The 25,963-nt window shown below is 62.7% G+C and overlaps 6 protein-coding genes across 6 annotated transcripts; 3 read left to right on the top strand and 3 right to left on the bottom strand.

Annotated features, from left to right (window-relative positions):
* Positions 1-257: 257 nt before the first annotated feature.
* Positions 258-6,145, bottom strand: CHLRE_13g592551v5 (uncharacterized protein). Its single transcript, XM_043069790.1, has 4 exons — positions 5,885-6,145; positions 4,757-5,784; positions 1,344-4,553; positions 258-1,206 (listed from the first exon to the last, which is right to left on the bottom strand). Exons 1-4 carry the CDS (start codon positions 5,918-5,920, stop codon positions 765-767), a joined length of 4,716 nt encoding a protein of 1,571 aa, XP_042917765.1. The 5' UTR covers positions 5,921-6,145; the 3' UTR covers positions 258-764.
* Positions 6,146-6,243: 98 nt separating this feature from the next.
* Positions 6,244-10,725, bottom strand: CHLRE_13g592550v5 (uncharacterized protein). The gene is made up of 8 exons (XM_043069789.1): positions 10,416-10,725; positions 10,224-10,281; positions 9,861-10,000; positions 9,521-9,589; positions 9,033-9,280; positions 8,732-8,849; positions 8,516-8,641; positions 6,244-8,237 (listed from the first exon to the last, which is right to left on the bottom strand). Exons 1-8 carry the CDS (start codon positions 10,611-10,613, stop codon positions 6,822-6,824), a joined length of 2,373 nt encoding a protein of 790 aa, XP_042917764.1. The 5' UTR covers positions 10,614-10,725; the 3' UTR covers positions 6,244-6,821.
* A 100-nt stretch (positions 10,726-10,825) lies between these two features.
* CHLRE_13g592500v5 (uncharacterized protein) lies at positions 10,826-14,921 on the top strand. Its single transcript, XM_043069788.1, has 13 exons — positions 10,826-11,017; positions 11,184-11,302; positions 11,452-11,536; positions 11,687-11,791; positions 12,065-12,233; positions 12,370-12,401; positions 12,618-13,032; positions 13,224-13,280; positions 13,424-13,555; positions 13,733-13,946; positions 14,148-14,251; positions 14,406-14,511; positions 14,697-14,921. The coding sequence occupies exons 1-13, from the start codon at positions 10,914-10,916 to the stop codon at positions 14,801-14,803; spliced, it is 1,749 nt and encodes a 582-aa protein (XP_042917763.1). The 5' UTR covers positions 10,826-10,913; the 3' UTR covers positions 14,804-14,921.
* Positions 14,922-14,975: 54 nt separating this feature from the next.
* On the top strand, positions 14,976-17,724 carry CHLRE_13g592450v5 (uncharacterized protein). The gene is made up of 8 exons (XM_001693033.2): positions 14,976-15,409; positions 15,493-15,582; positions 15,655-15,806; positions 15,897-15,963; positions 16,143-16,211; positions 16,570-16,635; positions 16,902-17,071; positions 17,261-17,724. The coding sequence occupies exons 1-8, from the start codon at positions 15,251-15,253 to the stop codon at positions 17,352-17,354; spliced, it is 867 nt and encodes a 288-aa protein (XP_001693085.1). The 5' UTR covers positions 14,976-15,250; the 3' UTR covers positions 17,355-17,724.
* A 1,206-nt stretch (positions 17,725-18,930) lies between these two features.
* Positions 18,931-23,187, bottom strand: CHLRE_13g592400v5 (uncharacterized protein). Its single transcript, XM_043069787.1, has 10 exons — positions 23,024-23,187; positions 22,887-22,935; positions 22,468-22,641; positions 22,232-22,400; positions 21,680-22,105; positions 21,388-21,588; positions 20,748-21,304; positions 20,352-20,544; positions 20,085-20,237; positions 18,931-19,969 (listed from the first exon to the last, which is right to left on the bottom strand). The coding sequence occupies exons 1-10, from the start codon at positions 23,098-23,100 to the stop codon at positions 19,326-19,328; spliced, it is 2,643 nt and encodes an 880-aa protein (XP_042917762.1). The 5' UTR covers positions 23,101-23,187; the 3' UTR covers positions 18,931-19,325.
* A 138-nt stretch (positions 23,188-23,325) lies between these two features.
* CHLRE_13g592350v5 (uncharacterized protein) lies at positions 23,326-25,951 on the top strand. Its single transcript, XM_043069786.1, has 7 exons — positions 23,326-23,632; positions 23,829-23,992; positions 24,176-24,247; positions 24,367-24,418; positions 24,556-24,653; positions 24,837-24,995; positions 25,123-25,951. The coding sequence occupies exons 1-7, from the start codon at positions 23,413-23,415 to the stop codon at positions 25,237-25,239; spliced, it is 882 nt and encodes a 293-aa protein (XP_042917761.1). The 5' UTR covers positions 23,326-23,412; the 3' UTR covers positions 25,240-25,951.
* The last annotated feature ends 12 nt before the right edge of the window (positions 25,952-25,963 follow it).

Genomic DNA, 25,963 nt, shown 5'->3' with positions numbered 1-25,963 from the left:
CCTCAAAAAAAAAGATGAGCCCGCTGCAAAGATGAGCCTGCCCCAACTTTTGAGAATGGATCCCCCTTTTACCCGGGATGAGGAACGCCCCCCCAACTTTGACGGCCCACAACTTACCCCCTGAGAAAACTACAAATACGTGTGTAATGCTCTCCTACAGCTCTGTAATTTTGAGCATGGGGTAATAACCTGAGCTTTCTAACCCCCCCTGCACTGTCGCTTGTGTTGAGCTTGTTTGATTCTAGGCGCTGCGTACCATGAACCTTCCATTACAAGCGCAGCGCGTCTGCTTCCGTTCAATCCTGTAAGGATGATTCCTAAAAAAAAAGGGGTGCGGGTCCACTGTGTCAGTACGGTACTCGTATGTGACTCCGTCATTTGCGCAGGTCCAGATTCAATTTCGTTGAGCAATTCGTCTCACTTGCTACCATTTGTCAGACGTCAAAGCCGCCTGGGATGCCTTTAGAGCGAACCTTGTGCAGCGTGCAGTTGGCAGCAACGGCTGCAGTGCCCACAGCTTCATTTACTGGGATATCAGCATACACAAGCAAAGATGGGTATGGCCCATCATCAGCAAGCCTCATTCATGCCTTCCTGTGTCGACAGCTTCATTTAGACACTGAGAATATCAGCATACACAAGCAAACACACGCATAGTATATTCAGTTGCTATCACTTCACTGCGGCACAGCACTCAAGCACATGCACTAACCATTCCTTTTCTGACATCACTATTACAGGAAGCGGACTGAGGATCAGCTGTATCAACACCCAGGCACACCCGCCTGCAACACTCGTTCTTCAACAGTCGCTGAGCTCGCTGCCACAGCAAAGACGCCGTTGAGGAACACGGCGCGCTCACGCGCGCGCCGGTAGCTCCAGTGCCGGCTCCGGCTGCTGTCGCTGGCTCCTGCACTTGAACAGCGGCTGGCCGCCGAAGCTGGGCGACTGCTGACTCCTGCTGGTGTCAAGTACGTCCCATCCACTGAGGGGCGCGCCTTCTTAGGACCCAGGTCCGGCGAGTCCAGGATGCTGCGCTGCGGGTGCGCGGGCTGTACCAGCCGCTGGTTAGGGTATGGAGCTGCAGACGGGCCGTTGGGCGTGTGCACGGCGCGTGCGTCCACGTGCCCAGCGGCGACGTCGTCATCCGTGCTGGTGGCCAGCGCCGCAGAGGCACCGCGCGCTGATCCCACGCTTTCCTTGGAGCTGCAGGCGTGAGCATAGGGTGGGAGCCATTAGCTAGTGGTTTGAACACTGGCGACTTCAAAGAACACGATACAGGCATGACAAAGCAAGCCCAGGAGGTGGTTGCTCGCGCCCGCGTGCTCCCAAAGCTGCTGTACCTGCGGATGGAGCCGGAGGTTGACGGCCGTCTGGGCGCCAGGCTGTCGCGGGGTGCCAGTGGCGGCTGCGGTGCGAAACGCCCAGCTGGTGGCGGACCTGCTGCCACCCGCCGCTCAACGTCCTGGTCACAGCGTGTGTCGCCATGCTTGGCCTGCCGGCTGGGAGACGCAGCCCTTGTGGTGGGTGGCACTGATGGCGCCAGCGGTGGCAGTGGCGCCAGCGGCCGGGACTGCAGGTCCTGGGACTGGGCCGGGCTGGGCCAATCACACTGCCGGCGGCGTGCCTGCTGCGCGGACAGACACCGCTGCATCTGCTGCGGAGGTGTTGGGCACAGGCCTGAGGCCCGCCGCTGGCCCAAGGAAGCCGGACGGGGCGCCGGGCAGCGCGGTGTGACATCAGAAGCGCTGGGCGCGCCAGCGACAGGAGACGTGGCTGGGCGGCATGCGCTTGCAGACCAGAACGACGACAGAAGGTTCCTCCGGACGCCATCCGCAGCTGCCGAGACACCGGCCGTGAGCGGGCTTGGCTGTGGTTGCCGCAGCGGGCTCATGGGAGGAGTCATGTCGCCGACTGAGCCAGGGCCCATGAATGGGGACACTGCCGCTGGGGAGGAGCCGCGCAGGCCTGGCCGCACCGCCGGTGAGGAGTACCGCGAGCGCTGAGCGAGGGCTGCTGCGGGGCTCAAGGGGCCGAATCTGCTTGGCATCGGGGCCCTGGTCCGTGTCACGTCCCCTAGCTGCGGCTGCTTTTGCTGCAGCTCGGGTGAGACATTATCCGCCCCCGTTGACAGCGGCGTGCCACCCCCGGCCTGCGGCTGCCCCGTGGCAGGCAGCGCTGCAGCCAGGCATGTTCCCCAGCTGTCTACGCTGCTGCCCACCATCGCACCAGTTGAAGGCGCGCCGCCACAGTCACTCCCGCTGCCTGGCGCCGCTGCATCCGAGGACAGCTCACGTGGCGTGGTGAAGGGCGAGCTGCAGGCAGTATGACTCTGGGCTGTCTGCATACAAGCCACCGATCCGGCGGCAGCGGCCACTGAATTTCTCCGCGCCAGTCCCGCCCGTCGTAGGCTGACGTAGCGCTTGCGGTGGCTGCCCGGAGTGCGGGCACCATCTCCACCACGCGCACACAACGGGCTGGAGGCTGCTTTGGAAGCACCACTTGTATTACTGCCGTCGTCATCTGGCACGGGAAACAGCTGAACTCGCGGCGAACTCGGTGCACTGTTGGCCGGCAAAGCCCACTTCCTACGGCCCTGGCTGCTTTGCCGGCTGACGGGGCCCTTGCACAGCGCTGGCGTTGGAGCGCCTGGCCAGCTGTATGCTGACGTGTCAGCCGCGCCTGTTGCAGCTGCGCTCATATGGAAGCTGAAAGCGCTGCCGCCCGTGCCTGCCTGGCGTGTGTGAGTGTTCACCATGTCACTGCTGCCATGGTGCCGGAGCGGAGACGGCAGAAGCAGGGTTGGGAATGCCGAGTCGGAGGCAACAGTGTCGGCGCCATGCATGCCGCCGAGCCGCAGCGGCGCAACCCCCGTTGCGGCAGCTGAACTCGTGCCGCCACTATCCGCCATGGCATGCTGTGCTCGGGCCAGGGCTGCCGCCGCGGCTCTGGCAGCTGGCGAGGAGCGCGGGCGCACGGCAAACTGGCTTTCCAGTAGGCTGACCGCTGCCGTGTCCTCTTGCGCTGATCTGCCGCGCATGTAGGCCGAGGTTGACCTTGCAGCAGGGCCAACGGACAGTGAAGGGCCATCGGGCCGGTACAGTACCCGGCGAGCAGACACAGCGACAGGGCTCGGACTGCTGCTGCGGTATGGCTGTTGTGGTTGTGCCACTCGTGCCGCCCCACCCTCGGCGGAGGGCGCTTCGCCAGCATGGCTGCCAGTCCGACGTACGGACGGCAGGGGGCTGGGGCTGCTGCTCGTCCGTCGTGACCCAGACACAGCAGCTGCCTGCCGCAACCTCGCAGCAGCAGCCTCCGCCAGATTGTGCATACGCGGTCCAGACTCTCCACGAATGGTGCGCTCTGGGCTGGGCGTGCGGCTGCCCGAGCGGTGCCGGTCTAGCGCCCTGGAAGGCTGGATGGGCGGCGGCTCCCATAGAAGGTCCACGCACCTGCCAGGTGTGCCGCGAGGGCGCAAGCCCGGGCCAGCCGGCGACGGCATTACAAACGCCAGCTGACCGCCGCGGCTGCCATCTGCCTGCACGCCCTGCACCGGCGAGGCCATGGCCGCAGCCCGCGAAAACCGACCAGCAGAGCTGCCCCGCTGCGGTAGGTGCGATAGCTGCAGGGCCGCCCGGGGCGTGCACAAGTCCCGGGTAGGAGTCGCAGCGCCGTTATGGTTGCTGAGCGTGCTCACGCTTGGCTGCCAGTCATACGTAGCGGCAGGCAGGCCGCTTTCACTGACGCGCCGCAGCACTGCCGCCGTGCCGACCTGTTGGCGAGGGGTTATCTGCGGTAGCGCGTGCTCATGCGGCTGGTGGTGTTGCTGCTGCTGGTAAAATCGCGACTTGCCAGGCGGCGGCGTGGGACCAGAGCTGTAGTCAACAGGCTGCTGCTGCTGCTGCAGGTGTTGCTGTTGTGCCGAGTGCTCGTGCGATTCCGGTGTGCTGCGTGACGGCGCTTCCACATGTGCCGGGTCACGGCTGTCGTGGGAAGCGCGCCCTGCTGCCACCAAGTGCGGCATGAGGTGGCCGTGCTGGTGCTCAGCTCGCAGCCGCAAAGATGGGTTCCAGTCGCCGCCGCCGGGGGGTGCCATGCCGTGCCCGTGGTCATGTGCTTCCGCCACCTGCAGTGCGGCTGACAAGGCAGAGCTCTGCCGGGACCCTTGCCGGCTGAGCGGCGGCGCACCCCCAGCTGTAGCCGCAGCAGCGGCAGCGCGCAGCAGCAGCTTCCGGTGCAGCGGTTCCGGTGAGCTCTGTCGTGGCATTGGCCGGGCAGGGTTGGGCCGCGCGGCGGCGAAAGGCGACCGTCCTAGGCTGCTGGCGCCGCCGCCGCCCCCGCCGCCAGCTGCAGCCGCGCCCGCATCCGCGCAGCCGTCGGGCGCCGGCCGGAAGCCCACTGCGGGGCTGCCGGGGCAGGACCAGGACCACACATCCGACCGCACGTAGCGGCTGGAGGCGATGGAGCTGGGAGTGATGGGGATGTAGCCTTCGGGCCGGCGCACCTCGAACCGCGGGCTGACGACGTCCAGCATCGCGCGTAGGATATCAGAGCTGCAAGAGAGCAAAGGCAAGGACAATAAGGTATGTTGGTAATGCTATATGATGAAGTCATGAGCATCGTATGGATGTACCCTATGCAGTCCGGCATCAGGAATCCAAGGCGGCTGCGACTCTCCAGCGCGCTAAGCGGTTGTGCAAACCAGCAAGGTTTAGCAGTGCAGGAGCCCCAGGCCTTGCAACCTCTTTCCACTCACCCGTACGGCGACTCGGGTGTCGGCGGGCCCCGGTACACCCAGTCCCACTGCTCGTGCTCATCCCCGGCACCCTCCGCGGGCTGCGACTGGTGTTCTGACACCAATACCTTGTCCTGCCGTGCCCGATTGCCCGGCTGCCCTCCACCCCCTGGCAGCACCGCTTGATACCCCTGGTTGACCTCAAGCGGCCGGCCTAGCACCATCGGCAGCGGTTCTGCACCGGCGTCCGAGTGCCTCCCCAACTTCGGCACCGCCACCGCCGCCACGACCGGAGCTCCACGCGATGCTGCCTGCTGCTTGGATGCGCGCTGCTGGGCGGAAGGTCCACGGAGCTGCTCGTTAACAAGCGACACCCGGCGGCCGGGCACGGGCACAGCGCCGTGCATGGCGTGGCTGCTGGCATCCAGCAGGCCGCGCAGGCGCTGGTGGTAGGGGTGAGCTGCGGGATGGGGCCGAGCCTGCTGTGCGCCCTTGGCAGCCAGCCCACTCACCGGCCGCGAGGATGCGTGTCCTCCTGCTGCGCTGGTCCGGTGGGAAGGCGGGGGCAGAGCGCGCGGTACAGGCAGGTTGTAGGCGCGGAACAGTGCACGCAGCTCATCCCGCGAGCCCGGCAGGTGCCGCTTGCCAGCCGCGCCGTCATCTGCATGCGTCCGAATTCGAGGCAGCGCCGGGTGATACAGAGTATCTGCCGCTGTGATGTTACTGCCCTCTGTCCGCCGCTTGGGCCGCGCAGCGGGACCGCAGGCCCCCGGCGACGATTGTCGCGGCGGAATGGGAATCGCCCGCGCCGGTCCTGCCCCAAACCCCGTCGCCTCGCCACAGATGTTGTGCTGCAGAGCTCTGCCCTTCACTGCCAGAGGACTGGGATGAACGGGCTGGGGTCTTGCGCTGGGTGCACGCCTCGCGGGGGCCGATGCGCAGCGCTGCCTCGCTGGTTTGGGCACCCGTTGCTGCACCCGACGTCCGTCAAAGGCATCTTCCATATTTCCTGGAGCTGCTATATAATCAGGTGCACCGGTGCCAGTATCCTATGATGTAAGGAAACGCGTCACAAGTCAACTCTCAGCGGTCGATTACCCGACAGCCTTGACAGCTCGCACGCGCAAACCGGGAGTAAAGCATGCATACCTGTGAAAGACCAGCAGGCAGCTGAAACGCTACCATTTCATTTGATTTCCACGCGCGGTCGAGTTCGCAGCGCGAGCTCGCTATTGCGAAGCTGCGCCCCCTCCAGCGGCTTTATCTAGCGCGAGGCACAGGTAATGCAAGTTTTGTCATCAGATAGTCTTCGGATGCCGGCATAGACGAGGTAGGGCACCGGCGTTGCTCGCCAGGTTCACAAGATTGATTAAATTTGCAGCAATCACATCAGATTTTTATACTCTGTACATTAAACTATGTGCCTACTGCTGGCTAACGGGCTCGCAGCAATCGAAAGTCGAGGTGACATGTGGGTAGGCGCACCTACCTCATTCGAATCCGGTGCATTGTGACCATTAAATGGTTTGCCAACTTTGGTTTGCCAATGAAGCCGCGCCGCACGTTCTGTCGCGCCTGTCAAGTACTCGCTCTAATACTACGCTGGCGAGGGCTGGCGGTTGGCGTCGACGGCCGTGGCGTCGGAAACGAAACGCCCCCGGCGCATACACAATCGTACCCAATGACAATCAAGTGCAATTTTGAGCAGCCTCGCCCCCGGGTGGCGCTGTCCTACGTCCATCACGCCAGCCTTCCTTGGCGCACAGGCGTGCACCCACAACTACCCACACCATATCCACTGGCCAAATCCCACGCATGCGAATGAGGCGGCCCCCGGTTGTGTTGCTGGTAGAGACCAGCAGCTGCCCTTAACATACCATTGCTCGTACCGGCCACAGTTCAGTTGCGTGGGCTGGGTACCTCAAGACCTGGTTAACAGTCCGAAGGGCACCCTGCCACCCGCTCGCCACCACTGCCCGGGCCCGCCGCCCTCTGACCCGCAGAAGCAGCAGCAGCAGTAGCAGCAACAGCAGCGGCCTTCTTGTTGCGCCGCCCCGCGTGCTTTTTCGTTTCTGAGTGGTGGTATCTAGTCACCAGCCGACCCGCATGCCTGCTGCCCGTCACAGCCCTGCCTGGACTCGGGACCTGCAGTAGCACTGCCTCCGGCCTCTGCTAGCGCTGCAGGGCTCGGGCCGGTTGCGTCCGCTTCCTTGCCGTCTGCTGAGGGCAACCGGCTCGCAGACCCTGCCAACAGGCGCGCCACCAGCTGCAGCGGATGTTGAGCATGTGGCAACTGCATTTGAGCGTTGTCCTGCACCGGATGCTGGCGCTGCTGCTGAATGCGCAGGGTTGCTGCCGTTGTCGGAGGTGGGCCCCACCTGCTGGCCCAGGGCCCGATTGGCGCCGGCGGCAGTGCTGCTGTGGCGCGCACAAGGGCGAGCTCCTTCTTCCGCTTTACCCGCACACCGCCCCGCTTCCCTTTCCGCTTGCCCTGTCCCGGCGGGGCGACCGGTCCGGCTGCTCCCTTTCCAGCAACGGGCTGCTGCTGCTGCTGCTGCTGCTGCTGCTGCTGCTGCTGCTGCTGCTGCTGCTGCTGCTGTTGCTGCACTTCGCCTGGCGCCTGCTCACCTGCTACTGCTGCTGGAGGGGTACCTGCTGCCGATCCTGCCAGCCGCCCTGATCCGTCGGCTTCACCCTGAGTGTAGCTGCATTCCTCGCGCTCGCCGCCAACAGCAGCCGCTCCCCCAGGCCCGTCCTCGTCCGCTGCAACGGTTGAAGCAGGCCCAGGGCTGGCCTCATCCACCTCGTCCGCAGGACCCGGCCCGCTGTCGCCTGCCGCCAGCTTGGCCTTTTTCCGCCGTGCCGCCTCAGCGCGCCGCTTGCGCTTCTTGGCGGCGGCGCTCAATGGCTTGGCCGCAGCGGCGTCACCGACCGTAGCAGCCTGCTTATCGGCCAAAGCCTCCGCCGCTTGGTGCTGCTCCGACGGTGGCCGCTGTGGGCTCGGCACACCGCCTAGCTCGCTAATGGCCGATTTCCTGCCAGCAGCCTCCACCACGCGCGCAGACACCGCGTCTGCACCTCTGGCTGTGCCAGACCGCTGCTGGTCAAGTTGCGCGGTTTGCGCCTGTGCATCACCAGCTCTCCCTCCACCCTCGGCAGCCCCACCATCGCCAGTCCCATCGCCGCCAATGCAGCCAGCGCCGATCCCCTCGTCATAGGTGGCGCTGCCGCCGCCATGCCCGCCACCGCCGGCCCCACTGCCACCAGCGCCGCCGCCACTGCCGCTGTGTAGCCCTGCGATCACGCGGTCTAACAGTGCCGCGGAGCCAAACGCCGCAGGCCGGCCCCAGTCCCGCCGCGCCAGGCTGACGCGCTGCCCCGGCCGCCGCGGCAGGAACACCAGCTTCCACACCAGCGAGTAGCGAGGCCTGCCGCCCGCCGCGGCGGAGGGCGGCGACAGGCGGTGCAGCACGTCCTGGTCGAGCAGCACAGCGCGGTAGGGCTGCGGGAGAGGGAGGTGGGGCGGGTGCCGGCATGGGTTTAAGGTTGGGGGGAGATGGGGGGCACGAGCTATTATACGTGCGATTTAATTAGGCGTCTCACAAGGAGCTGCTGCAACCACGGGTAGCAAGGGCGTACGAATGCGCTGCCAGATTGTCGGGCTGCACGGTACCCATACCATCAGTCATTGGCTCATTGCAACACCCGCCCACCTCCCGCCCACCTCCTCTGCCCTTCCCCTGCTGTCCCTTGCTGCCCCCCCCCCCTGCCTGGCCGCACCTTGGGCCGCACCACCACGCCGCAGTCGCTGGGCGTGTCCAGAAACAACGTCTCCGCGTCCCAGTGCCGCTCCCAGGTGGGGTTCAGGTACAGCAGCAGCGATACAAACAGAGGTAGCCCAGGCTCCTGAGGTGCGGAAGGCGGCATGAGAGGTTCAGGCTGGGTTTGAGCTAAGCAGGGCACCGTACTCAGACCGTGTAACGCCGGCGCTCTCACCCGGTTGACGTACTGGCCGTACTCGAGGGTCCATGGAGAAGGGTACGGCAGGGTGGAGGGGTCGGCGTCCACGTGCCACGAGTACGAGTCGCCGTGCACAGCAGCGTTGGCCACGAACCTGTGCACGGCGCGACATGGCGTGTGCAGTCCTCTCTCTGGCAAGTGTATGGTTCAGCTCCAGGCATTCCGGCTTTGTGTCTGCAAACAGCGCGAGCTCTCATGGCCCGCACTTGCTTCCTCTCGTCATCCAGCCTCCGTCCAGTCTGACAACCTCCCTCACATACCGGTAACCTCAACTCACTGATTGCAGTCCACAGACGTGCCGCCGGCTTGGGGCATTTCATCTGCTTGCTCCTCCACGTCATCTTCGGCGTCATGTGACCCCGCTGGTGAAGCGTTCCCACCTCCATCGCCCTCGCCTGCATACTCCGCCTCCCCCGGCTGCGTATCGTCCACCTCCATGCCGCTCTCTCCTGCATCTGCCTCTGCCTCTTGCTCGTCCGCCATCCCCGCTGCTCCTGCTGATGTTGCGGCCATCTCAGCCTGCACCTGCACGCAGAGAAGATGCGGTTCATGCTTCCATACCACGTAGCGTCCCAACCTACAAACCCAAAGCCCTCACAAACATCCATAATGTGGTTCCTGCAGGTTGCTCGCAGGCTCCCTCCAGACTCGTGTATGGCACACCCTCGCTAGCATTTCGCCATCTCTCCAGCACTCCTTCGGTTGGCGAGCTTTGGGTTCTGCAGTGAACTACCCACCCGCACCCACCAACCACCAAACACGCACCTGTATGTCCGACGACGGCATGTGCGCAATAAGATAGTCAGGGTACAGGGCGGCCAGCCGGCTCTGGACCTGGAGGTGGTGGAGGGAATAGCGGGCTTGCGGTGAACCTGCATGAGCTGTTTGTCCACCCACCACCACCATCACCACCACCACCCACCACCGCCACCACCACCAATACCAGCAACAAGAACAACAACACCAGCAATACCACCACCAACAACAACAACAGCAATACCACCTAACAACAACATACCCACCGCCCGTGGGTAGAGAAGCCACGGCTGTGTTATGCTCGGTGAGGCCCGATGCTCACGTCCCCACCCTCTCCACTCTGCCCCACCTCAACCCGTGCCCGCAGCTGCTCCGTTGCCAGCCGATGGAGCCAGTCGCCTGTGAGGCCCCAGGTGGGCGCCGCGTCCGTGCGGTCCCGAGTGGAGCGCTGCCACTTGCCCAGCGGCGGGCCGCGCGTGTGGTCCCAGCCTATTTAACAGAGCACGCACCAAGGCAAATCGAGTACCAGTCGCATGGGCAGGCGGGCGTCATCCATGCTGACGCCGTGACGGCTTTCGTGAGCAGGTAGTTACGCGCAAATCCCGGTATCCTAAATTCCCTCACGCAATTCCGCTGGAGCCCGGGAATGCTCAGGTATCAAGTTATAAGCCCGGACGGAACACCCTTATGTAGGCGACCTTCCCGTGCTCACCTGGCTCCGTTATGAAGTCCAGCAACTCCGAGCGCTCAGCCTCGGAGAAAAAGTTGTCCTGCACGCGCCGTGGTCAGACAGTCATACTTGGCTGCTAACAAGCGAAGGGCGCGTGAACACCTGCCCGGTTGCGTGCATGGGAGCGGCAGAGGCCTCGACCAACCCCATCCCACCTTCCAGGCCTTTCCTTACCAGCACGACCACATGCGCCGTGTCCACTCGCGCTGCTCCATTGGCGTCCGGCACGATGCATGCGTCAAGGGTGGCGTGCATCGCCAGCTTGGCTGAGGAGGGCGCCCATGATGTCTCGTGCGTGGCGAGCGGAACCAGGCGGAGCGGCGGCCCGGCGTCAAAGGGCCTCTGGTGTTCAGCCACCATCTGGGAGCTCATCGTTCTGACTGCATCTTAGGAACTACTACTTTACTGGCGGACAAACACGAGAAGTTTTGAGTTGTACTCGGAGGCTGTCCTTCTATTCAGTTCGCATATCATGTGACTGATATTGTTGCTTCAAATTGAAGAATAGGGGCATAAAGCAAAGTTGAGTCGATACCATGCATGACCGTTACCGTTTTGCTCATTGCGAGCGCGTTATCGCGCTTGTTCTCCCGCCAACATACCATTTCATGCTTAATGATAAGATTGAAGGCTTGAGGAAAGGACAAACAGCTTTGAAGTCCTCCAATCAATATGGCAGACATCCTAGACAGCCTAGAAAGCATTCCTGACCCTGTGGTTCTCGAGAAATCGAAGAAGGCGATTGCTTGCCTGCGACGCACTTGTGCGCTATACCCGTAAGTCCAGGGTTTGTCGCGTCCAAGCGCGTCGTATGTTCCCTGATCAAGTTCATGTAATACATAGTTACAAATATGGAGATGAGAACTTATGGGGCTGGCGCACGGCGGGAGCGCTGAGCGCGCAGAGGGCACGCTGTCCAAACCCTACCGGGCCCCGTCACAGGCTTGAGAAAATCGCATTCAGCTTCAATGGCGGCAAGGACTCCACTGTCTTGCTACACCTACTGCGAGCCGCAGTGGCTCAGCAGGAAGCGGCCAAGGGGAGCGCGGGTACGATCACAGGTACCTGAGAAGGAGCTGGGATGGCTGGTGTTGGGACTTGTCAGGTAGTGGCTGGAGTTTGCGGCGGCTGGGGGGCATGGTTCGCAAGGTCATCAGGCGCCCTGACTGACACGTTGCCTTCCCCTCCGTTCCTTGTTTGGCGTTGTCAGGCCTGGGTGGGATGCTGAGCTTCTACTTCCGCCAGAAGGACGACTTCGCAGAGGTCAAGGCGTTCGTTGAGGGCGCCGATAAGGCGTGAGTTCGGGGTCCATCAGTAGCCGCAGCAGCAGCAGCAGCAGCAGCAGCGCCCAGCTCGAACCATGGCATTATAGATTCATAATCCAACACTTGGCTCCAAACAACCCAACAATAGCATCAATGTGCCCCTGCATGGCTGTGCCCCAGGTACGGTCTGGATGTGGAGTACCTGAGCGAGCAGGACTTCAAGAAGGGGCTGTGCGAGTACCTGGAGCGCACGGGCGTCATGGCCATAGTGCTGGGCACACGCCGGTGAGGCAGTGCGGGCGGGGGCAATGGAGCAGGAGGATCTGGATTACAAGCCCCCGATCCTCCTGCCGTGTGCCTGATAGAAAGCGAAGGAAGGGGTTGTGAGTTGTCTGTTGCAGAACCATACTTGCGGGATGTGTGCTGTGTCATGGGCAAGCCCATGGTTCAATAGAGGTGCCGTATGTCGCCAAAACTCCTCACTGCAACCCACTTCCCAATCCTTCTCACCCCCACACGACTGTTGCGTCTTCCCACCCCCACCCCCCACCCCCCCAGCGGCGACCCCAACGCGGGCGGCCAGGACGTGTTCTGCCCCAGCAGCGAGGGCTGGCCGGCCTTCATGCGCGTCAACCCCATCCTGGACTGGACCTACCACGACGTGTGGGTGTTCCTGCGCGCCACCCGCGTCGCCTACTGCTCCCTGTACGACCACGGCTACACCTCGGTGAGGGAGAGAGGGCTGGGATACGGAAGGGGATGTGGGATGACGGAACCAATGGTTTTGGTCGGCACCAGCCAGGGTATGTGTGGCGTAGGCCGTCTTAACATTGTCCGCTTCCATCTCTCGTCAATGCTTGCAGCTCGGCGGCGTTGGCAACACGCTGCCCAACAAGTAAGCACGTGGTCAGCTGTTGGCCGTAGACCTGCCAACCTGTCGCATCGCATAGGAGCGGACCTGGTCGCGCTGTATCTGGACCATCCAGCTGAGGGTTTCTCCTTAGACTGTGATCCCATTCTGCTACCCACTCTTGCAGTCCAGAATTTGAACCCCACGCCTAACCAACTATGCCTACCTGGCTTCTCCACCCCATACCACGTTATCCCCAAGCACGCTGCGCCGCCCAGACGGCTCCTACGAGCCCGCCTACCACCTAGCTGACGGCCGCCTGGAGCGAGTGGGCCGTGTGCACGCCGCGCCCGCCAAGGCGCCCGCAGCCGCCATGGTGCAGGCCGCACACGACGCGCATGCAGCACAGCCGCAGCCGGGGCAGGCGGCCGGCAGTGGTGGGTCGGCGGGCGGAGCGGCATCGGCGTGTGGGGCTTCGCAAGGAGGTGTGGCGGTGCCTGTGCACCACGACTCGGGCGAGGTCGGTGCGGTGCAGGCGAACGGGGAGGCTCCGGCGGCGGCGCCGGCGCCGGCGCCGGCGCCGGCGCGGTCAGGCGGCGGCGCGCCGGAGGCTGTGTCGGAGCTGACCCGCAGTGCGGCCATTGTGGTGGTGGGCGACGAGCTGCTGTCCGGCAAGGTGCGTGCGACCAGTGGCTCAAGGTGTGTCGCGGAGTGTAAGGGGGAAACGGTACGCAGGACAGTGCATGAAATGCGGGACGGTATTATATGAAGATGTGTGTGGCCAGTATCTCGGTTGGTGGTTATGCATGGACTCGCACCAACTCGTAGGTGGGGACTTGATGGTGTACCACCACCTGTTTGCCACAGGTGGATGACGTCAATGCGCGCTTCCTGTGCCGCGAGCTCCGATCGCTGGGCTGGCAGGTGCGCACCAGCGAAGACGGGAATACCCGCTTTGCATGACCAGCCAGATTTGCTTCACATGACACGGACGGGCGCACTCTCGACTCTGCAGCCAATAGCCTCATGCAAAACATGCCCACCCTGGTCCGTTTCCCCACCTGCAGGTTTTGCGAGTGGTGTTCGTGCCTGACGCCGTGGATGACATTGCCAGTGTGGTGCGCGCGCTGGCTGCCACCGCCGAGGTGGTCATCACGGCGGGCGGCATCGGGCCCACCCTGGACGATGTCACCATGCAGGTGCGCGAGCAGGGCAGGCAGCGGGCTGCACAAGGAAGCGTTTGCGTGCAATTTCTCTTGCAGCAGTCTGTGGGCGCAAGGCGCAGAAGTAACAATGCAGGCCTGCATTTGCGCGCGGACTGTGCTGGGCTACATGTGCGCTAATTTAGGTTTGACTGCCGCCTGGTCCTGCCGCAGGGCATTGCGCTGGCGGTGGGTCAGCCGCTGGTGCGGCTGCCGGGCATGGTTGAGCGCATGGCCAGCTACTTTGGCGGCGAGGCGGTGCTGACACCGGCGCACCTCAAGATGGCGGAGGGACCGCAGCACGCCGACCTCATCGACTACAAGCTGGCGGACGGCAACGCCTCCAAGTTCCCCATCCTCAAGATCAACAACATCTACGTGCTGCCGGGTGCGGCCGCAGCTCCGGGTGGATGCGGAAAAACAGGAGCATGGGTCATAGGAGCATGTCGAGCGTAAGGCGTGGTATGTACTCCCTGCGTGTCGACTCCGGTGCTGTTGTTCATTGTAACTGTAACTGCTGGCGGAGTAATCGATCCTACGCCGCGCTTTCTAAACTGGCACGTTCCTGTCTGCTCTTGTCGCGCTTCAGGCGTGCCGTCGCTGCTGGTCCAGAAGTGGGGCGCACTCAAGGAGCGGCTCCGGGACGACGCGCTGGCGCCCTTCCGCAACGCCACCCTGCGTCTGTCCCTTACGGTGAGTATCGCACCGCTTGGTTGCTTGCCGGGGCTTTGCTGTGTAGCATGCCCACTAGTTGGGGACTATCGGGATGCGGGAGGGGGGGCGACCTGTCTCAGTGGCATCGGCGAGGGAGTGACATACGCCCATACCGCTTGCGCACGCCCTGCAGGACGAGACCACCATTGCGCCGGCGCTGGAGCGTGTGGCCTCCACGCACGGGCTGGACGTGGCGGTGGGGTCGTACCCCGTGGATAACGGCATCATCGTCACACTGGGTGAGGCAGCTGCATGAAGCTAACTACGGGTTGGACATCGAGCCACACTACAGCACGCTAAATGCACAGTTCCATACATGCTGAAGCTTCGACATACCCTGTAACCTTGCCTCCCGCATGATTGCAACCTGTAATTACCGCCCGTGAGCGTCAAACCACCCCATTATGCGTAACCTATTCCGCAGACAGCAAGAACACGCGGGCGCTGCAGGCGGCGGTGGCGGACATCACGGAGTTGCTGCCGGGCGAGGCGGTGGTAGCGCTGGAGCGGGACGTGGACTCGCTGCAGTAGGCTGGGAGGAGGAGGAGGAGGAGGAGGAGGAGGAGGAGGAGGAGGAGGAGGAAGCAGCAGGATCTATAGAGCTGGAGAGGATATGCATGAGCATTTGGGGAGGACCAGGAGCTATGGATAGCGGGGGGAGGGTCTAGGTTAGGAGACGCGTACTTGTGCCGGCTTGTGCGATGAAGCAAGGCAGGCTGGAAGCCCACTGATTGGCAGCTTGAACAACGGCGTGTCTGCTTCTTACTGCCTCTTTACGGATGAGAACGGCAGGGTAGGTTACGGACTTGAGGCAGGGTGATGGGGCTGCCCCCCCTGCATGAGACGTGTCTGTGTGTGCACTGCCTAGAGTGTTTTATTACATTCTCCTTGCCGCTCACGATAACAGTTGATAGCCAGCATTGAAGCTACTTAATTTGCTAGCAAAGAGGGCCCTCGGCCCGGATAACACGTATCAGAATGGCCGACCTGCTCTTTAATGTGCGAAACTCTTTCTACCTGGGCGCATATAACACTGTGATCAACGAAGCCGCTGACCTGGACAACCTGAACGAAGTCGATTCAATCGAGCGCGACTGCTTCGTGTATCGCTCCTACATTGCATTGGGGAGCTATGACGTAAGTGGCTTCAATGCCAAGAGGTGCCAGCGGAGCTTGTTGTCGAGTTGGAGCGACAAGTTGCGCCCATGCTGTCCCCACAGCTCGTCATTTCTGAGATTCGGGACTCCGCGGCGACGGGCCTCCTTGCGGTGAAGCTGCTCGCACAGTACCTCTCTAACAAGAAGTCAAAGGCAAGTTTGAGGCAGCAACAGTTGCAGTTGCCCCCTGCCCTTGCTAACGCTGGACGGTCTGTAATACTTCAGGATGATGTGCTGGCGACTCTGGCGGACTGGCTCGCCGACTCGGCGTGCAACCGGAACAGCATGGTGCTGCTGGTCGCGGGCATGATCCACGCACACGAGGGCAACTATCCGGAGGCGCTGAAGGCCTGCCACGGCAGCAACAGCCTGGAGCTGTAAGCTGGCTTCGCGGGAGGGGCGGCGGGTAGCTTCGGTTGCCTCGGGTTGGTCTTGAACTGACCTGTCCCGCCCGCGTGTGTGCGCAGGCAAGCGCTGTGCGTCCAGGTGTACCTGAAGATGGACCGGGCGGACAAGGCGGAGGTGCAGGTCAAGGTAGGTCGCGCAGGGATGGCCGGAGCTGCATAGGCGAAGAGGCAAAAGGGCGTTCAGCAGGGCATCAGGAGCGTGCTTCTGCGGGCGGGGGCATAATAGCTGTACGGGCGGGGGGGCATAGCTGGGGTCTGTGCCAAGAGCATGACCGCTAATACATGATGCCCGGTTCACGCTCACAGTCCATGTCGGCCACGGATGACGACGCCACGTTAACCCAGCTGGCGACTGCTTGGGTGGGCCAGGCGCTGGTGAGTGGTCGCGGCATGGGCTCGAGTATGGTCTTTAGTGTTCAAAGCACGGGCCTCAGCACATGGAATGGACGTTGTTGTAGGAGGTGCACTGGAATGGTCAAGTGGGACAGTCAGTGTCCAGCACTTGATACGCCTCCACTGCTTCTCTGCAGCGCAGTGGCTCTCCTGGGTAGTTTGCCAGCTTGTGATGTCACTAGTGGCCGATGTTCGTGGGAGGAGGGTTGTGCCGTTGTGCGTTAGGAGGCATGGAGTCTGAAATGCGGAGGCGATGGAGGCCTGCGGCTTGGCCATAGGACAAGGCCCTCTGACGCGAGCGACACGACTTCGCGCTGCTCGGTGGTCCCTGTACTCGCAGGGCGGAGCCAAGGTGCAGGAGGCGGCGTACGTGTACCAGGAGCTGGGCGAGAAGTACAACTACACAGTAAGAGATGTGGCATGAGAGGAGGGATGAGGTGGGGGAATGTGATCCGCTTGAAGATTTGGGTGAAGGCGGGAGTTGGAACCCTGTCGGGCATCGCCGTAGCTTGAACGCGAGGTACGGTAGCACACAGCGAAGAGACAGCAGATGCCATGTGGCAACTAGGAGTTGCCTCAGTAGTAATCCTAGGTCAGATATATTGGGGCAGGGCCCGTCCGCGCCCCGCTCAACGTCGCTGGCGTTGCGTCTCCGTTGTGCGCGTCACACAGGCGTCACTGTACAACGGGCGCGCGGTGTGCTACATGAAGATGGGGCGGTGGGAGGACGCTGACCACGACCTGCAGGAGGCATTCAACAAGGACGCCAAGGACCCCGACACGCTGTCCAACCTCATCACCGTGGGCCTGCACCTCGGCAAGAACGTGGCGCGCTATCAGACGTGAGCTAGGGGCTTGGGAGACAGCATTACACCTGTGGTGTTTCGGTCCTTGCTGTCCGGCAGCAAAACGCGTTCATCCCTGCTGATTGAGTCTCTTAGACCTGAATTCTGAGTGCCTGGCCATGGTGTTGCACTTGATGTCCTGCACGGATCCCTTCCATGCTGCCTCGCGTTACCGTGCCACCGCAGCCAGCTGAAGATGGTGGCTCCCAGCCACCCCAACTCCAAGCGCCTGGAGGCGGCGGACGAGGCCTTTGCCCGCGCGGCAGCCAGCATTGCATAAGCGGGCGCAAAGTCTCGCGGAAGAGCGACGCAGCGGGTGTAGGGTGTCGCTGTAGTAAAATGTGTATGACATGGGCGTAAGGAGGCGGGTTTGGAGTGACGTTTTGGGGTGCTAAAGGCTGGGCCGTGGCGGTAGGGCGCGCTCAGCAGCTGTGCTGAATACGGTATTGGCGTAGCATACGCAGAAGCCATTGTGTACGAGCCAGAGGACGAAGTGATCTCGAATGGACGTGACGATGTATCGTCCTGTAAGTGGTGTGAGTAAGGGGCAGGTTGGCGTAGTCCCATAGTGTGGAGTGTATTCCCAGACCCCAACATCCAATGGGCAAAGGCATGGCAAGATTGCGCGGCTGGTGTAACGCGGGACTGCGGGAGTGAGAAGACGTCGCTGACTTGCTGGCAGGCTGAGAGTTTGCTGGCGCGCACTCCTCACGCTCCAACCGCCCGGCCAGGCGATAGCACCAAACACACACACAAACACCGCAACACCACGCGCGTGAGCGCCGAAAAGCACCGCAGAATATATGCAAACAGAGTGCAGCAATGTTGTGACAGGAAAGGTGGATGATGCTGGCGGGACATGGGGTCACTCACTCACTTAGGCGTACAGTCAAGTACCGTAGCGCGGCTTAGTCATGCTGAGACCATGTCCGCCAGGGGAGTGATGTCCGCAGTCCACCGCTGCATAAGACTTGTTGCTTTTGGGCGATGAGCTTGACGGCACACGCGTATTCCTCCCGATATGTCTCCCAGACATGGTAACAACTACCATGTCCTCTCGGGCCAGGGGCGTTTCTTTGCGCGCATCTTAACGTATTGTACTACACATCCAGGGGGGGGGTAAGAATGCCGCAGACATACCCCACCCTTCAAATTGAAAGAGCTTGACGAGAGCGTTCAGAATCCGCTTTCAGAATTTTGATCAGGGTAGTAATTGCGGAGATATGGGCCCCCAAAGTTCAGGGTCGGTCGTCGGTCCCCGGGTCCCCAAGGTTTCGTCACGGTGTGCCAGAAACTTTTGTCTGGGCCTCATAAGACAGCCGGGCAAGCCCAGACCGTTGCCCAAAGCATGTAATGGATGCTTTTAACGGCTGGGAAACGTCAGGAGCCTTCCAGAAGACGAAGGGCTACCGCCCGTCAACACATGTTGGGTTGGGATGTTGGTGTGCGACATGTCTCGCCTGACCAGAACGTGCCACAAGTCGCGGACCGGTGCTTGCGCGCCGGTGGAAACCGCATGTGTATGTCCCATGCATAGGTAAGTCTCGTAAGCGTGCTTTACACGGGTGCAACTGAGCGGCCGCAAGATGTTCACAACATGTCGACAACATGGCTGTGGTCAAGACGCGTCCGACGAACTTTCCGTGTTTACATGCTAATAGAGCTCGCTGAAAGCAGTCGTTTGACACCGTCCTGGAAGAAAGTAGAGGGGGTTTAGGGGGTGTACGGCACGGTACGGCACGGTCGGTCGTCGGTCAGGGGGGGTCGGGAGGTTTTGCGGGGTGGGGTCTGGAACTATTGTTCGTACCCCCCCCCTGACACATCCTCGCAGAACGTAACAATGCGCGTAATTTGAAGCAGTACGGTAGTTACAAACCGAGCAACCCTGCCCATTTGCCAGACATGGTAGAAGGCGAAGCGCCACAGCCCCGTTAGCCCTGAGCCGGATGTGTACCCTGCAACCGGCACGGTCGCCCGCACAGCGGTTACGGTCCGAGCTTTGCTGCCTGAAATGTGGTAAACGCCGCAAGCCAGTCCAACAGCCCGTCGACACGGGCGGGATGCGCACACCCGTGTGTGTGCCCGTGCAGTCCTGCTAATTGCTTGCTCTAGGGCCGAACTACTGATGCCATCATCCGCACCTCGCTCTGGTGCACACTTGCACTCCCTGCACCACCACAGCCATTGAAAGGCTTCCCGTTACCAAGCCCTACAGACTAACGCGGGCAGTCATACAAAACGTCCAGCACACTCAAAGCTCGCCGCTTTCGCGCAGGTGGTTCAGCATAGGGCCGAGCGCAATCCGCCGGACACCGCCACGTGGCCGGACAGCGCCCCGAGTCTGAACGCCGGAGGGCCGGGATCCATCCCCAGCCGCCTGAGCCGGTGAGGCTGAGCTGGGGCCAGCTGAGCCTCCAGGCGGCCCTACGGCCGCGGCACCCTGCCGCTGGGGCGGAAGGCGGCCCTTGGGCGTGAAAGCGGGGACTGAGACCTCTGGCAGCGGCGGCGGCCCCCCAGCATCTGCACGCCCTGCCGGCGACACGCCTGGCGAGGGATCGTCTCCACCAGGCGAAGCGAGCTCTTGTCGCCGCCGGCGTAGCTGCTCCGCGAGGTCCGCCCAGCCGCCCACGGCCGCCACCACTGCTCCGGGCGGCGGTCCCTGAGGCGTGGCGCGCCCACCAGGAGTAGCGGTGCGACTGATGGCAGGTGGGGGGCGGGCGGTTGCAGCCACGCCTCCAGCTGCGCCTCCGGTAGCGCCTCTGGGCACCCCGCCCGGGGCTGCTTGCTGGGCAGCCCGCGGCGGGCGCGGGGGCCCCAGGTTGGCAGGCGACGGCGGGATGCCCGCCGAGCGCGAGGGCGGGGCCTTGTTGGTGGTGTCCGTTGATCCGCTTGCAGCTGCAAGTATTGGACAGGTGGACAGCAGAAACACGCGGTTCTCAACTACTCTTTGTATGTGCCTTGCCGTGTCCTTGAACTGCACATCCCAGGCATGTCATTTTCGTCGCCCTACCTGCGGTTCGCTGCACGCCAGCTGCCGCGGCCTGTGCGCCGCCCAACAGTGACACCGCCCGCACGTCCGCAAAGCCGGCAAGCGGCATCGCCAGCGTGCCGTCCTCCTGGTACTCGGTAGGGAACGGCAGTGAGCCCCAGTCCAGCGCCATGTCTGCACGGGCGGTTTGAAGCACGGGAGCATGCGGTCACACATGTGTACGAATGCACGAACACCCCCGCAGTAATAGCAGGTATACAGGAATGACAGCCCGTGCGGGAGCCCCACCTTGGCCTGACGGCGCTTTGCCGCTGCCCCGCTCCTCCTCCAGCTCCTCCGCCGCCTCCGCTGCCAGCCTCGCCCGCAGCGCGTCCAGCTCGGCCTTGAGCGGGTGCACGCGCGCGTCGGGGTGCGGCTGCAGTGTCACCGCCGCCTCAGCATCGTCCCATGCCGTCACCTTGCCCATGCGCCACGACGACACCTGTCGCCGCACACAAGAATCGCATCCAGGTACGCAGTTTCGAGCGGGTCACAGCAACATATAGATGCAGACAGGCGTCTGTATTGCACGCACGCATCGGTCGCTCGCAGACCACATCCTTGCAGCAATTGAGGCCTTGCAAGGTTTGCAGATGGAGGCCCTGCACAATTGCACGCCCTGCACGCCCTACACCACGTACGCACCCTGGGGCACATGTCAGCGCCGATCTCTAGCAGCTTGTAGGCCAGCACGCAGCCCACCGGCACCGGCCCGACCGCGGCAGGCAGCGCCTCATAGTTGACCGCAATAGCCACAGCAGCAGCTGGGGGCGGCGGTGGCGGCGGGTATCGTGTTGGTGGTGGTGGTTGTGATGGTGCGGCCTTGGGTGCCGCTGGCGTGGCGCCGGCGCTTCCACTGGCCCCCTGCCGCTTTGCGGGAGCTGGCGGCCGCGCCGGTTTCGCAGCGGGCGTGGGCTTGGCAGCTGCTGCCTTGGCTTGACCGGCTGCCTCTTTAAAGGCGACCTCTTCGTCTTCGGCGCTGCTCTCCTCGCTGCTCTCCTCACTGCTGTCCTCACTACTCGCCTCGCTGCTGCCCTCGCTCTCGCTACTGCTGCTCGCCTCTTCCGAGCTGCTGGTGTCGCTTTCCTTCTCCTCACTGCTGCTGCTGCTACTGTTTTCGTTGCCGTCGCTGCTGGTCTCCCCACTGCTGTCCGAGCTGTTGTCCGAGTATTCGCCGCTTTTGCCCTTTGACGCCGCTTTTCCTGTGAGATGAACACGGCGCCCGAGTCAGCCAATGCAAGGAATCAACGGCTGGGCATGCTTCCTGCGCCACCCAGACACGTACCATTCTGCGCTGGACGCAGCTCCGCAGCCGCCGGTGCCGCCGCAGACAGCAGGCCGGCGCCCGCCGTGCTCGGTCCCGCCCCGGCGTCATCGCGAGCGGCGCGCACCTGCAGCTGCTGGTGTTGGTGCAGGTGCTGGTGCGGGTGCTGAAGGACACCGTTGGGGTCCATCGGCGATGCCGCCATAGCTGCGGCCAGCAGGCCTGCACAGCAATGGACACATATTGTTGTGAGACTGTCGTAAATAGACTACCCTAGTAGTATCATCGGGGCTTCTGCCGCATGCAGCCGCACCTGCCGTGGCGTTCGCCGCGGGTGGCTGCGCCGCCACCTTCCCCTTCGCCGCTTGTTGCTGCTGTTGCTGCAGCGGCTGGGCCTCCTGCCGCTGCCTCTTGACAGGCGGCGCGCCAGCTGCACCCCCTCCCGGCTGCAGGCTCCCAGGTGCCGCCTTGGCGCCGGCCCGTGCCGCAGAGTCGCCGTAGGGCAGGACGCCAGTGCGCTTCAGCCGTCGCTTGGCTGCCTTTCTCCGCGCACTGCGGCTGGCGCCCTTGCCCTTGTCGGCCTCCCCCGTGGCCACGGCATCGGTCATGGGTGCATCCGGGGACGCCCCCACGGCTGCAACTGCCCCCGCGGCCTGCTGTGCCACCCCGTTCTCCACAGTGGCACCGCGCTGCACAGCTGGCTGCGGTGTGGCAGCTCCCACTGGTCCAGCCGCCCCGCCTGCGTGATCAAGGCAGGCACAGACATTCCGGATGTAGACTTTTTTGGTAGTGCAATTCTGGCATACGGTATGCATCCTGATTCCACCCTGTGCAGCAGGCTGCACGCGATACTGTGATAGCTTACCCTCCGCCGCTCCGGCTGCAGCTGATTTGCGCTTCTTGCCTGAGACCGCGCTGACGCCGACGCCGGCGGCAGCCGCGCCAGCCCCGGGCCCCACGCCTGCTGCAGCGCCGCCACTCGGCCCAGGGACGCCGGCCTCAGGCGCGAGTTGTGGCACCACCGCCCTGGCCGCCTGCACATGGATGCCGCCGCTTGTGAGCTAGCAATGGCACGTGGCATTTTACCCACACAATGCTTACCTTTATCGTGCCATTTGCCAGAGCGCCCGCCCCTGCCGCCAACCGCTGCACCACCAGCAGATCACCATCACGCAGGATCCCGATCGGGGCGTCCCGTGGCAGCACGAAACCCGACAGCAGTAGCTGCAGGCCCGCTGCCCCACCAGGGCAGCGCAGCTGGAAGCGCGTGAATACCTGTGCATATCGTGAGCACAGGGCCACTATGGTGACTGCAGATGTTGGTGTGGGGCCCCCGCCACACAGGCGCTCATGCGGCCTGGCATGCCGTCCCTACGCCATGGGGCTGCGCGGCGCAGCTATGCAAATGTACGTGGACACCTGCCATACACCCTGCTTGCCCTTGTAAGCCCTTCCAGCCATAGCTCATGGATAAGCTCGGAACGGGTTCCCTGACCAGGAGGTCCCAGTTGCCCGCCCACCTCCTGCGCAAAGGCGGCCACGCATGTTGCAGCCGGGCTGGGCCAAAACCTGTGGTGTTCACAGTGCAGATCGTTAGATCGTTCTAGCTGCCGATCGGTCTAGCTGCACAAGAAACCAGGCACATCTCGATATTTACCAGGTCCGGTGCACTCCCTCCTTAGCGACTCCGGCTGGCAGCACCTCCTCAGCAATTTCAAGCCTTATGCGTTGCATGTTTCCGCTAACTTCCTATCGACGGCCGCATTTCGTCTCGCCCGCGGCGTCAACCACTGGGTGTCAACGTTTTAGCAGCGATATCGCAGTGAGGCTATCGACAAATATGGAAAACAAGTAGGGTGAAGGCTTTGCGATGATCATGCTGCCCTGACCTTGTTCCGGATCCACGTCCGACAGCCAAAGACGCGTGCAGGCGAAAATGATATACGGAATGGCGGCTGAGTAAGGAATACCAGTATTCGGCTTCTATACTGCTGTTAAAGAGTCACTGTTGCAAGTCCGCGACGTTGCTGAACAGGTTGCTAGAGAATGAAGAGCGTGTCTCTGCGAGGTCCATTTGCTTACTATGAGAGGAAAGCGGCCGAGGACGACAGGAGAATAGCGGACCTAGAAACAGAGGTCAGGCAACGGCTTGCAGAGAATTCGCAACTGAACCAGCAGCTCAGCCAGCAAGTCGCTGAGAACAAGCGCCTCCAGGACACATCGAAGGCACAAGGAGAAGCGCAGGAGAAAGCGCAAGCAATAATAGGTGCGCCCCTTCCTCCTGACACTCGGTGCAACACGGTGGCTCAACAGCATGTCAGTACTGTCGCCATGCACGGTGCCTTCCGCCTTTTCCCGCTCTCCACCCTGAGCAGCTGTCCGCCCCTCGCGTATCCTGGGTGTTACCCATGAAGCGGTGATTGAGGCAACTGCTGGCCTTCCTGTGAACCGCTCATCCGCAGACAACCTGCAAGCTGAGCTGGTGCGCTCACGGCAGGACCACCGGGAGGAGCTAGGCCGGCTCACCGAGCAGGTGTCAAGCCTAACGCACGAGCTAGAGCGGCTGACCGCGGACAGCGCGGTGCTGCGGGCAGAGCTGGCCAAATCCGTGCACCAGAAGCAAGTGGTGAGTGCGGAAGTAGAGGCACATTGCACGTCATGGCTTGGCGAAGCCGGTGGGGATGCGGAAGCCGGTGGGGGGTGCTTGTCTGTTGCATGCTGCCTGTGGCAACGGCCACATGGCGTGACGGCGACCACACGCCTCGTGCGCGCCCGATGCTTGTGCACTGTGCTCCTTTACACATCGCAGACCAACACCAAGCTAGACCAAATCCGAAAAAAGCTTGGTATGAGCGAGTCCGAGGCCAAGGCGTTCGTCCAGGTGCGGCAGCATCAAACTCGGACCGAATCGCAGAAAGAAGAACACCCGTACCTTTAACAGCCGGTCTTCAACAGTTTGCGGTGTGCAAATGTCCACCACCTGACTACGTATCTACGCAGGAGCTGGACGAGGCGCGCGCTTCCAGCAAGGCCGCGCGGGAGGAGAACCGAGGTGGGCTTCGGATGGACTTGCGGTACTCAGTACCTCGCTCCCTAGCTTCGTAGCCCGCGTAGCTACGGACCAACGCACAGCCCGTGCCACGCGCGCGCTCCTGATAACACCCTATCTCTCATGCAATATCGGTGCAGCGCTGGTCGCGGACAACACCTCGCTCAAGTCGCAAGTGGAGAGCCGCTCGCAGCACTGCATGACGCTGATTGGGGAGAACAAGCGGCTGCTGGAGCAGGTGAGGGCTCATGCAGGGGCCATGACATGGTAGGACACTTGCGCAGGGGTGGAGTTTGCGACAGTTTGTTACCGGTCACCATGTGCAAGCAGCAGCTTGTACACGAGCGAACGGGAGTAAATCATGCGTGCGCGTGCGCTATACGCCTGTACTGCCCCACCTCCCTCCTTCGCATGCATGCAGGTTTCGGAGCTGCGCAGCCAGCTGCAGAAGAACCAGGGGGAGCTGTGGATGGCCAAGACGGAGCAGCACACGGCGGCGGCGCGGGAGGTCTCCAGTGCCAAGTCGTTCGCGCAGCCCATGGTGGTGCGGGAGACCGGTACCAAGGCTGGCGGCAGCCAGGTACAAGGGTTGGGTCGCAAGTCTGACCGGGCGCTGCCTGCCTGGGCCTTGATGTATGGGGCTTCTACATTGACGGCAGGGCCGGTCTGGACGTGACATGGTGACGTGGACTCCTTGTGTTCTGCAGAACCGGCCGCCTTGGACTGACACGAGCAAGCCGACGCGCGGCACGTTGACGGTGGAGAACGACCACGTCAAGTCCGCTGTGGTCCGGCAAGCGCTCGCCCTGCGGCAGCCGAAATAGCGCAACCATGTAGAAAGCGCGGAGCACGGAGTTGGGACGTGTAGTGGCGCACACGGAGGTGTCGGCAACGCACCTCCGTTCATGCTTCATGCACGCGGGCTGCATATGCTGGTGACGTGATGTGTGATGAAGTGGATCTGCACGCGGCTGCGCGCGGTGGCGGCGGCGCTGAGCGCATCGCGGCGGCGGTGACGCTGTGTCCGGCCACGGCGGCGGCGACGGTGGGCCCAATAATGGCCGCGGCTGCCGCAGGGGGCCCAGCGGCAGCATAAGCGGCAGGGGTACGAGGAGGAGAGCGTGATGCCGCCCGATACGCGGCGCTGATGCGCAGGTTGAGACCATACAATGTCTGTTTAGGGGTCAGTGGGCGAGCATATTATTACCATCAGTTCCTTTTGCTTGGGTGCGTGCTGCGTGCTATCCCTTCAGCTGCTGGACAGAGCGGGCGATGCCTGTGTCCGGTAACCCTTAAGACTTGATAGTGTGGTTTAGTGTGGGCTCAGTCCACTATATTTTATGGGCAGTGTGCTTTCAATGCGAGCCATCAAGGGTCAAGGGAGTACTGGCGCCCAGACTGGAGCCATCACGCAGTCAAGCAACCCAACCAGTCAGCCACCGCGCTACAGAAGTTCCGTACCGTACTCGAACGCTTCTCACTTATGCAAGTGGCCAATGGCCAGTTATTATGCTGCAATCCGCCTGTTACTGACGATGAATGCGGCAT

Source organism: Chlamydomonas reinhardtii, chromosome 13 (genome assembly GCF_000002595.2).
Source record: "Chlamydomonas reinhardtii strain CC-503 cw92 mt+ chromosome 13, whole genome shotgun sequence".
Classification (NCBI taxonomy): Eukaryota; Viridiplantae; Chlorophyta; class Chlorophyceae; order Chlamydomonadales; family Chlamydomonadaceae; genus Chlamydomonas; species Chlamydomonas reinhardtii.
Note: the sequence above shows the minus strand (reverse complement) of the source record. Positions and strands in the feature narration are given on the sequence as shown.

Bases quoted from the DNA above. Each gene is read 5' to 3' on its own strand.
- CHLRE_13g592500v5 (XM_043069788.1), top strand. From the start codon at position 10,914: ATGGCAGACATCCTAGACAGCCTAGAAAGCATTCCTGACCCTGTGGTT. The intron at 12,234-12,369 runs GTGAGGGAGAGA...CAATGCTTGCAG, and splicing joins ACGACCACGGCTACACCTCG to CTCGGCGGCGTTGGCAACAC. The intron at 14,252-14,405 runs GTGAGTATCGCA...CACGCCCTGCAG, and splicing joins CCCTGCGTCTGTCCCTTACG to GACGAGACCACCATTGCGCC.
- CHLRE_13g592551v5 (XM_043069790.1), bottom strand. From the start codon at position 5,920: ATGGTAGCGTTTCAGCTGCCTGCTGGTCTTTCACAG. The intron at 5,785-5,884 runs GTATGCATGCTT...CTTACATCATAG, and splicing joins TGCCTGCTGGTCTTTCACAG to GATACTGGCACCGGTGCACC. The intron at 1,207-1,343 runs GTACAGCAGCTT...TCACGCCTGCAG, and splicing joins ACCTCCGGCTCCATCCGCAG to CTCCAAGGAAAGCGTGGGAT.
- CHLRE_13g592400v5 (XM_043069787.1), bottom strand. From the start codon at position 23,100: ATGCAACGCATAAGGCTTGAAATTGCTGAGGAGGTGCTGCCAGCCGGA. The intron at 21,589-21,679 runs GTGCGGCTGCAT...ATTGCTGTGCAG, and splicing joins CGCGGCGAACGCCACGGCAG to GCCTGCTGGCCGCAGCTATG. The intron at 20,238-20,351 runs GTGGGGCTCCCG...CCGCCCGTGCAG, and splicing joins CAAAGCGCCGTCAGGCCAAG to ACATGGCGCTGGACTGGGGC.
- CHLRE_13g592550v5 (XM_043069789.1), bottom strand. From the start codon at position 10,613: ATGAGCTCCCAGATGGTGGCTGAACACCAGAGGCCCTTTGACGCCGGG. The intron at 9,590-9,860 runs GTGGGGCAGAGT...CACCACCTCCAG, and splicing joins AGCTGCGGGCACGGGTTGAG to GTCCAGAGCCGGCTGGCCGC. The intron at 9,281-9,520 runs GTGCGTGTTTGG...CTCTGCGTGCAG, and splicing joins TGCCGTCGTCGGACATACAG to GTGCAGGCTGAGATGGCCGC.
- CHLRE_13g592350v5 (XM_043069786.1), top strand. From the start codon at position 23,413: ATGAAGAGCGTGTCTCTGCGAGGTCCATTTGCTTACTATGAGAGGAAA. The intron at 23,993-24,175 runs GTGAGTGCGGAA...TACACATCGCAG, and splicing joins CCGTGCACCAGAAGCAAGTG to ACCAACACCAAGCTAGACCA. The intron at 24,419-24,555 runs GTGGGCTTCGGA...ATATCGGTGCAG, and splicing joins CGCGCGGGAGGAGAACCGAG to CGCTGGTCGCGGACAACACC.
- CHLRE_13g592450v5 (XM_001693033.2), top strand. From the start codon at position 15,251: ATGGCCGACCTGCTCTTTAATGTGCGAAACTCTTTCTACCTGGGCGCA. The intron at 16,212-16,569 runs GTGAGTGGTCGC...CTGTACTCGCAG, and splicing joins CTTGGGTGGGCCAGGCGCTG to GGCGGAGCCAAGGTGCAGGA. The intron at 16,636-16,901 runs GTAAGAGATGTG...CGCGTCACACAG, and splicing joins GCGAGAAGTACAACTACACA to GCGTCACTGTACAACGGGCG.